The sequence below is a fragment of the Anneissia japonica genome, unplaced genomic scaffold (assembly GCF_011630105.1).
Source record: "Anneissia japonica isolate Jap-2015-1 unplaced genomic scaffold, ASM1163010v1 scaffold3162_len13473_cov147, whole genome shotgun sequence".
Taxonomy (NCBI): domain Eukaryota; kingdom Metazoa; phylum Echinodermata; class Crinoidea; order Comatulida; family Comatulidae; genus Anneissia; species Anneissia japonica.
The window spans coordinates 1-13,543 of NW_022691991.1; the positions used below are offsets into that span (position 1 = coordinate 1).

Consider the following 13,543-nt stretch of genomic DNA (forward strand, 5'->3'; position numbering starts at 1 on the left):
GGAGGCACCTTCAAATTTTAAAGCAATTCCTAATAAAATCTGAAATTTACTGGATAATTATAATGTATAGAATTCTTTTACTACTAATGATGAGTACCAGGTCCGTAGGCATAGGGGGTGCAGAGGGTGCGGACGCACCCCAACCCCCAAAATTCGAAAAGGTCCACTTTTTAAAACCTATGATTTCACAAAATCGTTCCTAATTATCACAAAATGCTATAGCATGCATTGCATTATATATTTGCCAGCTTTTCTAACCGCTGATTTTTAATAATGTGGTATGAAATTTTTTAGAAATTGATCGTCTCTGGTGATTGCAGATTAATCTATATAATTATGAAGAATGTTATCTATAGGCCGGCAGATGTACAGGACAATAACGTTACCGTACTTTTTCAGGTCCCAAAAACACCAAATTAATGGAAATTTAAATGAAGTATTCATGAATTATGTGTTTGAGAAATCTATTTTGCAAGACCCTCAAAATGCTATTTTGTCCTTTTTCCCACAAACCCCCTCCAGGCCTCTGCATCTGGACCACCAAATTTCAATAAGTCCACTTTTTAAAAACTATTATTTCACTAAAATCGTTCCTAATTATCGCGAAATGCTATAGTATGCATTACATTTTTGCCCGCTCTTCTACCCGTTGATTTTTAATAATGTGCTACGAAATCTGTTGGAAATTATCAGCTCCAGTGAGTGTAGTCCTACAGATGTAAAGGACATGAAAAATTATAATTTCACAGCGGTAGATTCAAGGGAGAAGAGCCCCCTAAAATTATAAAAGAAATGGAGGAAAAAGAAAAATTATAATTAAAGTTTGTCTGAGAGTGCCATTTCATGCCACTTTGAGGTGCCATAATCAAAAATTTTCTTACCTCAGCCCCAACCATGGTGGGGCTGAGGTGGTATTGACCATCTGCCTGTACAAGTTTCTCCCTTCACCCCACCCTCTATTTCTCCTGCTTTACTGTAGGTCCCTAGACAATACTCAAATGAATGAAAATTTAAATAGGATATTACAAATTATGGATTTTAGAAATCCATTAAAAAAAGCCCTCAAATGCTAATTTGTCAGATTCGCCCCACCCTCGCGGGGAGGCTAGACAGTCGCCCATCGTAAGGTCCACTTCGGTTGCAAAACGCACCTCCCCATCGAAAATTCTGCCTACGAGCCTGAGTACGGAATAAAATCAATCAATCAATCAAGGCATTTTCATGTTAATAATATTAGTTAATAACAGAAATAAAAATACAGATTTGTTTTTACTATATATATTTATATAACCCAACCAAAGATTTGAAAAGATGAGCACTAACTTATTGCATTTAACTGGTTATTACAAAAGTATGTTTATTATTGTACTACAGTATGCTGCATTATTACACTTTGTTGGACCCGATGCCTGCAAACAGACTGCGGGCGGTACCCCAGGCTAGATATTTTTTCGCCCGCAGATACCTAAAATCACTATTTCTGAATTTACTAACATAGTACAGTATAGTTGTCCACGTCTACAATTTTTAAAAATAAAAAATTGACCTATTTTAAAAAAAATATTGGAAAATAATCTATGCATACTGTATGTAACAAGATTCGTCTCTACAGTATGTACATTTTATGTACATATACCTATATATTGACCTACCAGCTGTATGTATTGGTATATTTTTATTTTTTTATCTTTTAATTTAAAGCATATTTAATCAGGATAACATATGCAGACGAGATCTCAACGCTGTTTAACAATATGGCCCTGCAATAATAATGTACAATAAACATCAAGAAAGCAACCAAAACAATGTAAATAGTAAAAACTTTCTATGACGTATCGATAAAATTATATTGCCTTTATAATGTGTCCGGTAGGCTTACATTATTTTCTGTTGAAATGATCATGTGTGGGATTCTATAAAAAATTTACCTTATTAGGAAATCTGTAATTGTTAAATTATTGGTTACAATTATAAACAAAGAATTTTTTTTGTACAGTTAAAAGTCCTTGAATATCATGTGCTTAGTCCACACCGCAGGCTCAGCAGGTATTGCAGGCACCATAGGCAGGTTTAAATCAATATACAATAACATTCTTTTCTAAAATCTTGACCACAGGCACTTCGGGCTGACTTTGCCCGACTTTGGTGGACGGTGGACTGTGATGTGCGGGAAAACAGTACACTGCCCGTGATCGGTATTGTATACAAAGATACAACAAGATACAAAATACAACTGTTCCGGCAAGGATGAGTGTAACACACGATATAAGTGATGATGCACTATCAACTGGAAGAAACAAAAAAACATAATAATTAATACAGTGACACAAGGAATTTCAATTTTGCAAAGAGAATCTAAATAGATTTCATTCAAATAGATTTTAAAAAATAAAGATATTATAAAGGTGTTAAAATATTTTCTGTCCAATGAGAAATATTTTTCCATTGTAATATATCTGAATGGTAGGATAAAATAATTATACTCTATTATATTTTAATTATGTATACATATATGTAGCACAAACTTGTAAAATAAAATGGATATCTTTTAATTCAATAAAATGTGTAAAAATATGTATTAATTGTAAGTCATTGGAATCAAATTGAGGCATTATATTAAGAATTAAAAAAGATTTCCAAGTTAGAATTGTAAATCTGTTTGTTAATCTGCTAACAAATCAATGATTATTTTCATTAAGTTAAACAAAAAATATTGGAATGACAAATACAAATTGCAAAAATTTCCCATTAGTGACTAAAAACATTTTATTGTATTTTAACAGTGCATAACCCATAATTTGTACAGTGATTTGTTTCAACTGTATTACCTTACTTCAAGACACATTTTAATGATGCACATATTGAAATACTGAATTGAACTAAGTTTTATTGAAAGAAAGGGTGGAGCTAGCGGGGGTGGGGGAGGGGTTCGGGATGCAAAGGGCTCCCAATCAGGGAATTTCCAGCAAAGGTCGTCAGGGAAATATCAAATTTTAGGGATTAAAAACTGCTTAGTATGAGTAGTGCTACCATATGTGCGAGGTATTGTATATTATTGGAACCCCCGAAAGTGGGTTAGTACCCCTGACAGGTGATTAGTACTCCTGAGAGTGGGTTAGTACCCCAGACAGGCGGTTAGTACCCCTGATAGTGGATTAGTACCCATGACAGTGGGTTAGTACCCCTGACAAGTGGTAAGTACCCATGACAGTGGGTTAGTACCGCTGACAGGTGGTAAGTACCCATGACAGTGGGTTAGTACCCCTGGCAAGTGGTAAGTACCCATGACAGTGGGTTAGTCCCCCTGGCAAGTGGTAAGTACCCATGACAGTGGGTTAGTACTCCTGACAGGTGGTTAGTACCCCTGACAGTGGGTTAGTACCCATGACAGTGGGTTAGTACCCCTGACAGTGGATTAGTACCCATGATAGTGGGTTAGTACCCCTGACAGGTGGTAAGTACCCATAACAGTGGGTTAGTACCCATGACAGGTGGTTAGTACCCCTGACAGTGGGTTAGTACACCTGACAGTGGGTTAGTACCCCTGACAGTGGATTAGTACCCATGACAGTGGGTTAGTACCCCTGACAGGTGGTAAGTACCCATGACAGTGGGTTAGTACCCATGACAGGTGGTTAGTACTCCTGACAGGTGGTTAGTACCCCTGATAGTGGATTAGTACCCATGACAGTGGGTTAGTACCTCTGACAAGTGGTAAGTACCCATGACAGTGGGTTAGTACCCCTGACAGGTGGTAAGTACCCCTGACAGTGGGTTAGTACCTCTGGCAAGTGGTAAGTACCCATGACAGTGGGTTAGTCCCCCTGGCAAGTGGTAAGTACCCATGACAGTGGGTTAGTACTCCTGACAGGTGGTTAGTACCCCTGACAGTGGGTTAGTACCCCTGACAGTGGATTAGTACCCATGACAGTGGGTTAGTACCCCTGACAGGTGGTAAGTACCCATAACAGTGGGTTAGTACCCCTGACAGGTGGTAAGTACCAATGACAGTGGGTTAGTATCCATGACAGGTGGTTAGTACCCCTGACAGTGGGTTAGTACACCTGACAGTAGGTTAGTACCCCTGACAGTGGATTAGTACCCATGACAGTGGGTTAGTACCCCTGACAGGTGGTAAGTACCCATGACAGTGGGTTAGTACCCATGACAGGTGGTTAGTACTCCTGACAGGTAGTTAGTACACCTGACAGTAGGTTAGTACCCCTGACAGTGGGTTAGTACCCATGACAGTGGGTTAGTACCCCTGACAGGTGGTAAGTACCCATGACAGTGGGTTAGTACACCTGACAGGTGGCTAGTACCCCTGACAGTGGGTTAGTACCCATGGCAAATGGTAAGTACCCCTGACAGGTGTTAGTACTCCTAACAGGGGAGCTAATTGGCTACTGTAGGTTTTCCCGATGGAGGGGGCTATTGCACCCCTATGGCCCTCCAACCTCGCTGGCGCCACCACTGATCGACTGTGCAGTGGCGGCTCTAAGATATAATTTATTGGGGGAAGGCTAAGATGTCCGACTGGGGGAGTAAGTAAAAGTAAAGGTATTAGAATAACCCATAACTTGCAGCGTCATTGTGCTGAATTGTGTGTGGGCGTGGGCTGTGATTACCTAGCAGCCGTAAAGAGGCACTTCTTGGTAGATACATGTTCACATCATTCCACAACGACAGGGGATGAAATGAACCATAACATCAGGGTAACCCCCTACTCTTCCGAAAGATGCAACGGGTTCTTTAAAGTGCACACGAGCCAGATGTATACACTGGACCTCTATGTTAAGTCCTTGTCCGAGAAGACTTGTTTCTACCAACCGAACCATGGGCGAGGAGCGCCTGGAACCAACGCCGATGTTAAGGCTGTAGCTAGCGGCACCCCTGCCTTAAAGCTCGGCCACTCGACTCGTACGGACGAGATAATATCTCGCACGTCAGATAATATTATCTCGTACGTACGACTTAATTATCTCGTCGCGATAAGCGTCGATAGCTCATTTTCCAAGGAATTTCAGTGGGTTAGTACCCATGACAGGTGGTTAGTACTCCTGACAGGTAGTTAGTACCCCTGACAGTGGGTTAGTACCCATGACAGTGGGTTAGTACCCCTGACAGGTGGTAAGTACCCATGACAGTGGGTTAGTACCCCTGACAGGTGGCTAGTACCCCTGACAGTGGGTTAGTACCCATGGCAAATGGTAAGTACCCCTGACAGGTGTTAGTACTCCTAACAGGGGAGCTAATTGGCTAGGTTTTCCCGATGGAGGGGGCTATTGCACCCCTATGGCTCTCCAACCTCGCTGGCGCCACCACTGATCGACTGTGCAGTGGCGGCTCTAAGATATAATTTATTGGGGGAAGGCTAAGATGTCCGACTGGGGGACTAAGTAAAAGTAAAGGTATTAGAATAACCCATAACTTGTAACGTCATTGTGCTGAATTGTGTGTGGGCGTGGGCTGTGATTACCTAGCAGCCGTAAAGAGGCACTTCTTGGTAGATACATGTTCACATCATTCCACAACGACAGGGGATGAAATGAACCATAACATCAGGGTAACCCCCTACTCTTCCGAAAGATGCAGTGGGTATACACTGGACCTCCATTTTAAGTCCTTATCCGAGAAGACTTGGCTCTACCAACCGAACCATTGGCGAGGAGCGGCTGGAACCAGCACCGATGTTAAGGCTGTAGCTAGCGGCACCCCTGCCTCACCGCTTGGCCACTCGACTCGATTACGGGTGTAACTATAGTGCGCAGCGTAATCTGAGGGCCAAATGCCCGAGCCGGGGGTGGGTATGGGAGGGGTGTCCCCTCCTCCCACAACAAGATTTTTAAAAAAAATTGGGACTTGATGGACGGAAATGGCTAGGATGAAAAAAAACTAGGCCTTTTTTTTCTTTTTTTTGGTCCGACTGCCCGATGAGCTTTGGCCGATTGGGGGGTGGGGGGTGAGCATGAATGGACTGATGGGGGATTAAGCCCCCTGTCCCTGCTGCCGCCGCCACTGGGACTGTGTAAGCAAAGAACATAGACACAATTTTCAAAAGTAAGTCTACGTAAATTCAGGGAATTGAGTTGTTAAAACTTTAATGTTATTACTGAAGCATCATGACTAGTAACGCACCACAATCACAATTTTGACACCCATACTCATCCTTGCCGTATCGACCATTTGGGCACGGTACACAACTGCGCAAAGGGCATTCTGAAAAAAAAAGAAGAAAAAAATGGGTAAATAATAATAATACCCATATAATAATATTATTCTCCTGAAGACGATTGAAGCAACTCAATCGAAACGTTGAGATATCCTCAACCAACAACAGCAGTTCTTTTCAGAACTATCTACGTGGTGTACTGCAAGCATTAATATATATTAGTACTTCGCCATGCAAACCTTCAAACAATATTTAATACCCTACCTGCTGTTTAATGGTTGGTTACAGAGGTAAACAATATATTTAAAAAAGGATCATCGGATAAAAAATGTAAATATACTACTACTGTAATTTTATCATTTATAAATAAAAAATCAATGATCTGTTTAAAGCCTGTCTCTTATACACATCTAGATGTGTATAAGAGACAGGGCCATCAGTATGCGCAAGCAGACACCACCATTGCAAGGTAAATTTAAACTGTAGTACTGTATTTGAAATGGATACGTAGTCTGATGGTTAAGGTGCCTACTCAAGATCATATTTTCAATCCTTGTAAAAAGTCGGGATGTTTCCGGGGGTGACGTGGGAGAGTAGAGTGGCCATGTATCTTGTACTTATTATTAGATTCTAAAATGATTCAGCCTTTGAAGCCCCTTTCGTCACATTTTTTAGGGGTTTCGTATCCCTGGACCACTGTCAAAAAGATTTTGGGTGATGCCTGACCTCACCCACTTTGCTCTGGTTGCGGACATAGAGAGCCCACCACTGATAATTTTTTAAGCAAAACACTAGGTTTAAGTAGTTATAGTACCTTATTTTGCCACCTTCGCCCTCCCACTTCATATTTGTGCCCCCCCCCCCCAATTTCAATACTGTTCTCCTAGATACATCACTCCCTGTGTCAGTTCATTTGATATTTACTGTTGATTAAAAATAAATTACTTATAGTTATGTTTTATATTCCTGTTTTTCTTATATGTTTTAGTTGGTTGTTGTCCATTGGGTGTGAAGATTGTACTAAGTACTTTCATGATCATAGCATTATGTATCTCTACCAGCTTGAAGACATTATGACCCCACAGGTGAGTTTCACATACAGTGGTCGCTGCCAGAAATTTCCTGGCTGATTTCCTGGCAAATCAATGAAATCTGACCAAAATCGATCAAGATGTTTCATTTTCTCAACTGATGATATAATCAATATAATGAGTGCCTTCCTTGCGGGTCTACCTCAGCTACAAACAAATGGATCCCCATTGCTTTTTCGAAGTTCAGGCTTATGGGAAATTCTAAATTTAAGGAATATAAACAATGTCTGGTGGTATAAATTCATTTTACATTATTTCTGTTATATAGAGAAAATATTTTACTACAGTTTCGAACAACTACGTTGATTTTCATCAGGTGAACGTAAAACATTTGCAATATATTGTTTCCTAAATATAGCATTTGTTATCCATGTCAGTGAAATTGAATTTGATATCTTTGATACCTGTCTCTTATACACATCTAGATGTGTATAAGAGACAGGGGTTTCTACTGTACATATTAATCTCTAGAATACACACAGATTGAACTCATCAACCTGGAATTTAAAGTCCAGCACCGTCAAAAAGAAATCAAAAGTACTTGTCAATAGCCTTTCTCAAATGTTTTGTCTTTGATTGTTGTGAATAGTTGGAAGGACGTATTCTCCCTAAAGAAAAGATTCACCTGCGTGGCAAGGCCTTCATTCCTCCAATACCTGACTGGGGAAGAGAAGTCTGCAGAGAAAAAGTTATATCTGCAGTAAGTTATTCAGGATCAACCTAATTTTATATTACATCTTTTTTTAATATCAATTTTTGTATGCAGTTATATTTTTGTTTTGTCTTTGACTTTAGAAAATCTTGTTTGGTCCCCAGTTCCTGTCTCTTATACACATCTAGATGTGTATAAGAGACAGCTAATAAGCAGACCCAAGAAAAAGGACAAAAACAGAAATCAAGGGGTAGGAATTATCCAATTTACTTTCAAAATGATAGGAAATAATTCATAGCATAAACAATGTATATTTTTTTTATTATATAAAGGGAGGAGAATAACCCATAACTTGCAGCGTCATTGTGCTGAATTGCGTATGGGCGTGGTCTATGACTACTTAGCAGCTGTAAAGAGGCGCTTCTTGGTAGATACATGTTCACAACAATAACAAAATCAGTAAAAACTTAATTACTGTGATAAAATATAGTAAGAAAATACTGCGGTAGAACGAAATATAAATTTAAAAAAAGGGTTTACAAAAATAGTAATAGAGATAAAAATAAATACACACGTGTGTGTGTATACACACACACACACATACATACATACATACACACACAATACATACATGCATAGATGCACACACATACACACACCCCTCCCACACACATAGTCACACATACATACATACATATACACATACATACACAAACACATACATATACATATAACAGAGTAAATATTGTAAATTTAATTCAATAACATTAAAACCAGACAAATTATATAGTTTACAACCAAAGATCAATGATCCTTCAAATGACATAGGTATTAAATATTCAATTACCGCAATTGCAAGTCTGGCACCCATCCTCGTCTATTACATACATACTATGGGGGCATGGCCGCACACAATCAATCATCGGACAGTCTGGAAAAAATAAGGAATAAATACAGACTTTAATGACTGACTACACTGTGAGACATGCCTCATTTACGTAGACCTATAAAAGTACTCAATAAGGAAGGAATCATTCAACATTTAAAGCGTTAGTTCTGATCATTCTGATATGAATACTAAGCCAACAGTAGTTTCCAAATGGAACTTGCTTTTAGGCAGCCAACCAGAAAAATGCATTAGGCCCGGTTCACTATCTTCAGGTCTGGACAAATGCACATTCAGAGGTCCCATACCGTAAAGTTCTTTAATTGCGCAGGTTCTTCTCATACAGTGAAAGTTTGATCATTCTCCTCCCCAATTCAGGTCAATCAGATTTACATTGGAGATTCTCAGGTTTCCACAAATGACTTTGGTAGAAACATTGGTGTCAATTTATTGAGGATCACTTTGAATTTACTCGGCATATTTCTACAACCTGCCACTCAATCCATTTCCAGTTTTAAAAGAAAGATCTGACACATCAGCAAATATCTTGTAAGGAAGGTATTGCTTATAATGTATAGGCACTCAAGGCCTTTTTCATGAATCGGTAGACATCTTGAAGTGATGACAAACATTGCAAATCAGCGGTGCGTAACCAACAGAAATAAGATAAGCTTTTGGGCTGATTTTCTGACATCATGTTATTTAAAAAATCATAACTCTATAACGTGTATTAAAATAGGCCTATGCATTACAGTGCAGTTAGTACAGCACTTTCATGTTGTTACTCTTCCCGAGGTACCGAGAATATACAGATTTCTCTTTATAAAGTACAAGTTGTTTTATAAAAAAAGTATAGTATAGTAAATCATGTTTTTAACAAAGGAAACTCTCATATGGTAACTAAAACAATGCTAGTCCAGAGTATTACTAGAACTATTGCACTTTAATGCATATACTTATTTTAATACATAGTAAACTATTAGGCCCCATAAAAAAAAAAATTTAGTTTATCACCCGCTCACATTTTTTGGGGAAAATCTGATTTTTTTTTTTTCAATCAACATATATTTTTATTTTAAACGGTCCTTTTCCCATCTTTTTTCACTTGAAAGGCTCAGAATTTCTCGCAAATATGTTTACTGGTACAACAAAAACATTTATTTAAAATATAAATTTGATTCCACTCTAATGACTTTTTATATGTCCCTAACCATTCATTTACTTGTGAACATCGGTAAAAGGGGGCGGGGTTAGCAAAAAAAACCCCAAAAAAACCTCCCTCCCTCATCAGTTTTTATTCTTTGATAGGTTGATAAACTAATATGGGACCTTATAAATAGTCTTCAGGTCAAAAACTTTTTTCGATTTTTTTTCAATTATATAGTGGTGTAGACTAGTCTTTTAAGAACATTTTGCTGGAAACATTTTTGGGATACGACACCCCGTTATGGATTTTTAAAATAATATGATGTCAGCAAATCAACCCAAAAGCTTATGTTTTTTCTGTCGGTTACAAACCACTGATTTGCAATGTTTGTCATCACTTCAATTCAAGATGTCTACCGATTTGTGAAAAACTAAGCCTATTAACTAATACTACCGCATTGGTTAATTATAGTATAGGGTCACTGATTAGGTCCCAAAGGCTAAAGAATAACTTTCGGCCAAATATGCGTGCAGAAATCAGCCCTTTTTCAGTAATGTGCGGACGGATTTCGGGTCTCCCGAAAGCTCAGACCACGAAAGCTAAGACCTAAGACCACGAGATATCAGACCCACTCGAAATATCAGACCCCACAAATTAAGACCCTCAACTTTTAAGTATGCCAGGATTTCTAAACAATACCTTTACTCGAAAGCTAACGTCAATATAAAAAAGTGACTAATCATAAAATAAACACCATTAAGTATCATCGATACCAGCTAGGCCCCTATTGCGTCGTTTACCGGAGAAAACTAATACAGTACAAACAAACCGGCTATTCGCACTACTCCACGGAACCGTACGGTACGGTTTTGGTACATTTTCGATAGCGGTTTCTTATGCACATCTATCATGTGAATACTGTATCTGATATATTATGGTTCTCGATCGCTCTCACTCTTTATATTTTTAGGATAGTTTTCTTTTTACATTCACCTTACCTTTTTTACTTGCTTCTTTTTTGTTTTATAGGGCGGACCTATTTGGTCTCAAAATATATAATAAAAAATATAAAACTACTAAAAGCATAGAATATGAAACCATTAACAGTGGCGGATCCAGCGAAGGGGGTGGGGGCATGAGGGACCGTCCCCCCCACCAATTCAGTCAAGCCGAACATTTTGAGGAAAAATTGAGAGGAAAAATTGTACCCATGAGTTTTTGTGCGATCCAGCAGTGGAATGAAATGATAGCACCAGCCATGGTGGGGCTAAGGTGGGCGTGGTGGCGAGAACCTCATATTGTTCCCCCACCCCTCCCCCCTTTTCAGAAAATCTCTGGATCCGCCCCAGAGGACTTGGACATGGCGCTTAGAGACCTTGTTTATTTGCACCTTATAAATCGACCTGTTATTATTATCATCATTATCATTATTATTATCATCATTATTAGGGGCCTATTATTATTATTATTATTAATTATTATTATTATTATTAATATTGTTATCGAGAACGATCGCGAATCATAATATCAGATATTCGCACGATGTGCATTAGAAACCGCTATCGAAACCATACGGTTCCGTGGAGTAGCCTGTACACTAACAAGGGTTTGTTTGTATTGTATTTGTTTTCTTCAGTAAACGTTGCAAATAGGGGCCTAGCTGGTACATGGAGTTGATTTGCCTTGACCTTGAAGCTAAAGCATTAATGCTTATTCGTCCCTCTGTCTAAGTCTCTAATACATACGGTTTAAACTTCTGGTGGTGATTTAGCCAGTGTTCTTCAAGTCTTGATTTGAACTGATTTATTGACTGTGAACCCACAGTTTCAACTGACATATTATTCCAATCATTAATCACCCTCGTACTAAAGCTTTGTTCTCCCCACTTAGTTTTAACTTTCGGTTTCTTCAATTTTAGTGAATGTCCCCTAGTAACTACTGTTGATGACAATTCAAAAAAATTGCCAACTTCTAGCTTATCAAACCCATTAAAAATTTTAAAAACCTGGATAACCGAGGCTTTCTTCCTTCTATAAGCTAGTGTTGGAAGATCTAATCTTATTAACCTATTCTCATAATCCAGTTCCTTCAACTCAGAAATTAATCAAGTAGCTTTTTGTTGTAATTTTTCTAATCTATCTTCGTCTTCAAGGAATCTAGGCACCCAAACATTATTACAGTATTCTAATGATGGACTAATTAATGCCTTATAATAACAAAAAACTATCTGAATCCAAATGTTTAAATGCACGATGAATAATTCCCAATTTCTTATTTGCCATGGAAATTACATGCGAATCATGAGACCAGAAATTCATCCTGTTATCTATAACAACACCAAGATCTTTCATTTCACTAACCAGTCCTATGTTCTCCTTCACCAATATAGTACTTAAAATTCTGATTTTTATATCCAAAATGCATAATCTTGCACTTTGTCAAATTGAAAGGTAATTGCCACATTATAGACCACTATTATAGAGCATCAATGTCTTTTTGAAATTTAATACTATCGTATCTATTGTTTACACTCATGTAAATCTTTGTATCATCTGCAAATAATTTCATTTTAGAATATTTAACCGAATCTGGAAGATCATTAATAAAGACCAAAAATAGTACAGGACCCAAAACACTACCTTGAGGAACTCCGCTAACCACTTCTTTCCATTCAGATTTAATTACTTCTACTATTATTATCAAAATAATTATAACTCCATATGTCTGGTATCGATAATACTTACTGGTGTTTATTTCATGATTAGTCTATATTATTCTATATATTGATGTTAGCTTTCGAATAAAGGTATTATTGTCTGGAAATCCTGGCATACTTAGCTGAGGGTCTTAATTTGCGGGGTCTGATATTTCGAGTGGGCCTGATATCTCGTGGTCTTAGGTCTTAGCTTTCGGGACTCCCGACGGATTTCTAGGTCTAATTTTTGCGCAGAGGATATTCCCAGGCCTAACTAAGGAGTACTGTAGGCTACAGTTTATAGTACTGTACATACAGGCCAGACCTAGCTAGCCTGGAATAATCCTCCTACTCACCGTAACTGACTGACGTGTTTGTAGAATCCGCAAACAAGAAGAAGGTAAATAGAACAATATATAGGCCTACAGTCATATTTCCCCACAAACACTTCATATTTATCATCGTGTACCCATTCAATGTGTACACCTTTCGTTAAAACAACAGCCTAGGCCTAGACTGTTTTACCAACAGACAGACATGGTCATACTTACTTCCGTAAACAACAAACAATCCGGTTGTTTGTCAATGCCGTATTCGATAGTCGTTCTTCGTTAAACCACGCCCACCCGCGCAGTGCAAATCCTACCAGAGGTAACAGGATAGACGTTTTGCTGCAGTGACATCTCGCTGCTGGCGACTCGGTGCTGGAGCCGACTCGCTGCTGGCGAATCACCTAGTACGCATGCGCAAATGTATGGAACGCCGATCACGCAAAAATAGTGATTTTAGAATTTGACCCGGTAATGGTTCATGCTGCTGCGAATGACCTAGTACGTGTAATATTCTGCCTTTTAATTGACACACAGTCGTGCTGAATACTAATAATACACACAGTTACAA

General features: G+C 38.5%; 1 protein-coding gene across 1 annotated transcript; it reads right to left on the bottom strand.

The window, feature by feature from the left end:
• Positions 1-1,262: 1,262 nt before the first annotated feature.
• Positions 1,263-13,188, bottom strand: LOC117100147. Its single transcript, XM_033239722.1, has 4 exons — positions 13,000-13,188; positions 8,763-8,846; positions 6,139-6,219; positions 1,263-2,287 (listed from the first exon to the last, which is right to left on the bottom strand). The coding sequence occupies exons 1-4, from the start codon at positions 13,103-13,105 to the stop codon at positions 2,076-2,078; spliced, it is 483 nt and encodes a 160-aa protein (XP_033095613.1). The 5' UTR covers positions 13,106-13,188; the 3' UTR covers positions 1,263-2,075.
• Between the last annotated feature and the right edge of the window lie 355 nt (positions 13,189-13,543).

What these genes read in the sequence shown, in the direction of transcription:
- LOC117100147 (XM_033239722.1), bottom strand. Translation starts at nt 13,105, where the DNA reads ATGATAAATATGAAGTGTTTGTGGGGAAATATGACTGTAGGCCTATAT. An exon ending in AAACACGTCAGTCAGTTACG is followed by an intron (nt 8,847 to 12,999) that starts GTGAGTAGGAGG and finishes TATTTTTTCCAG; the next exon opens with ACTGTCCGATGATTGATTGT. An exon ending in GTGTCAAAATTGTGATTGTG is followed by an intron (nt 2,288 to 6,138) that starts GTGCGTTACTAG and finishes TGTTTCTTCCAG; the next exon opens with TTGATAGTGCATCATCACTT.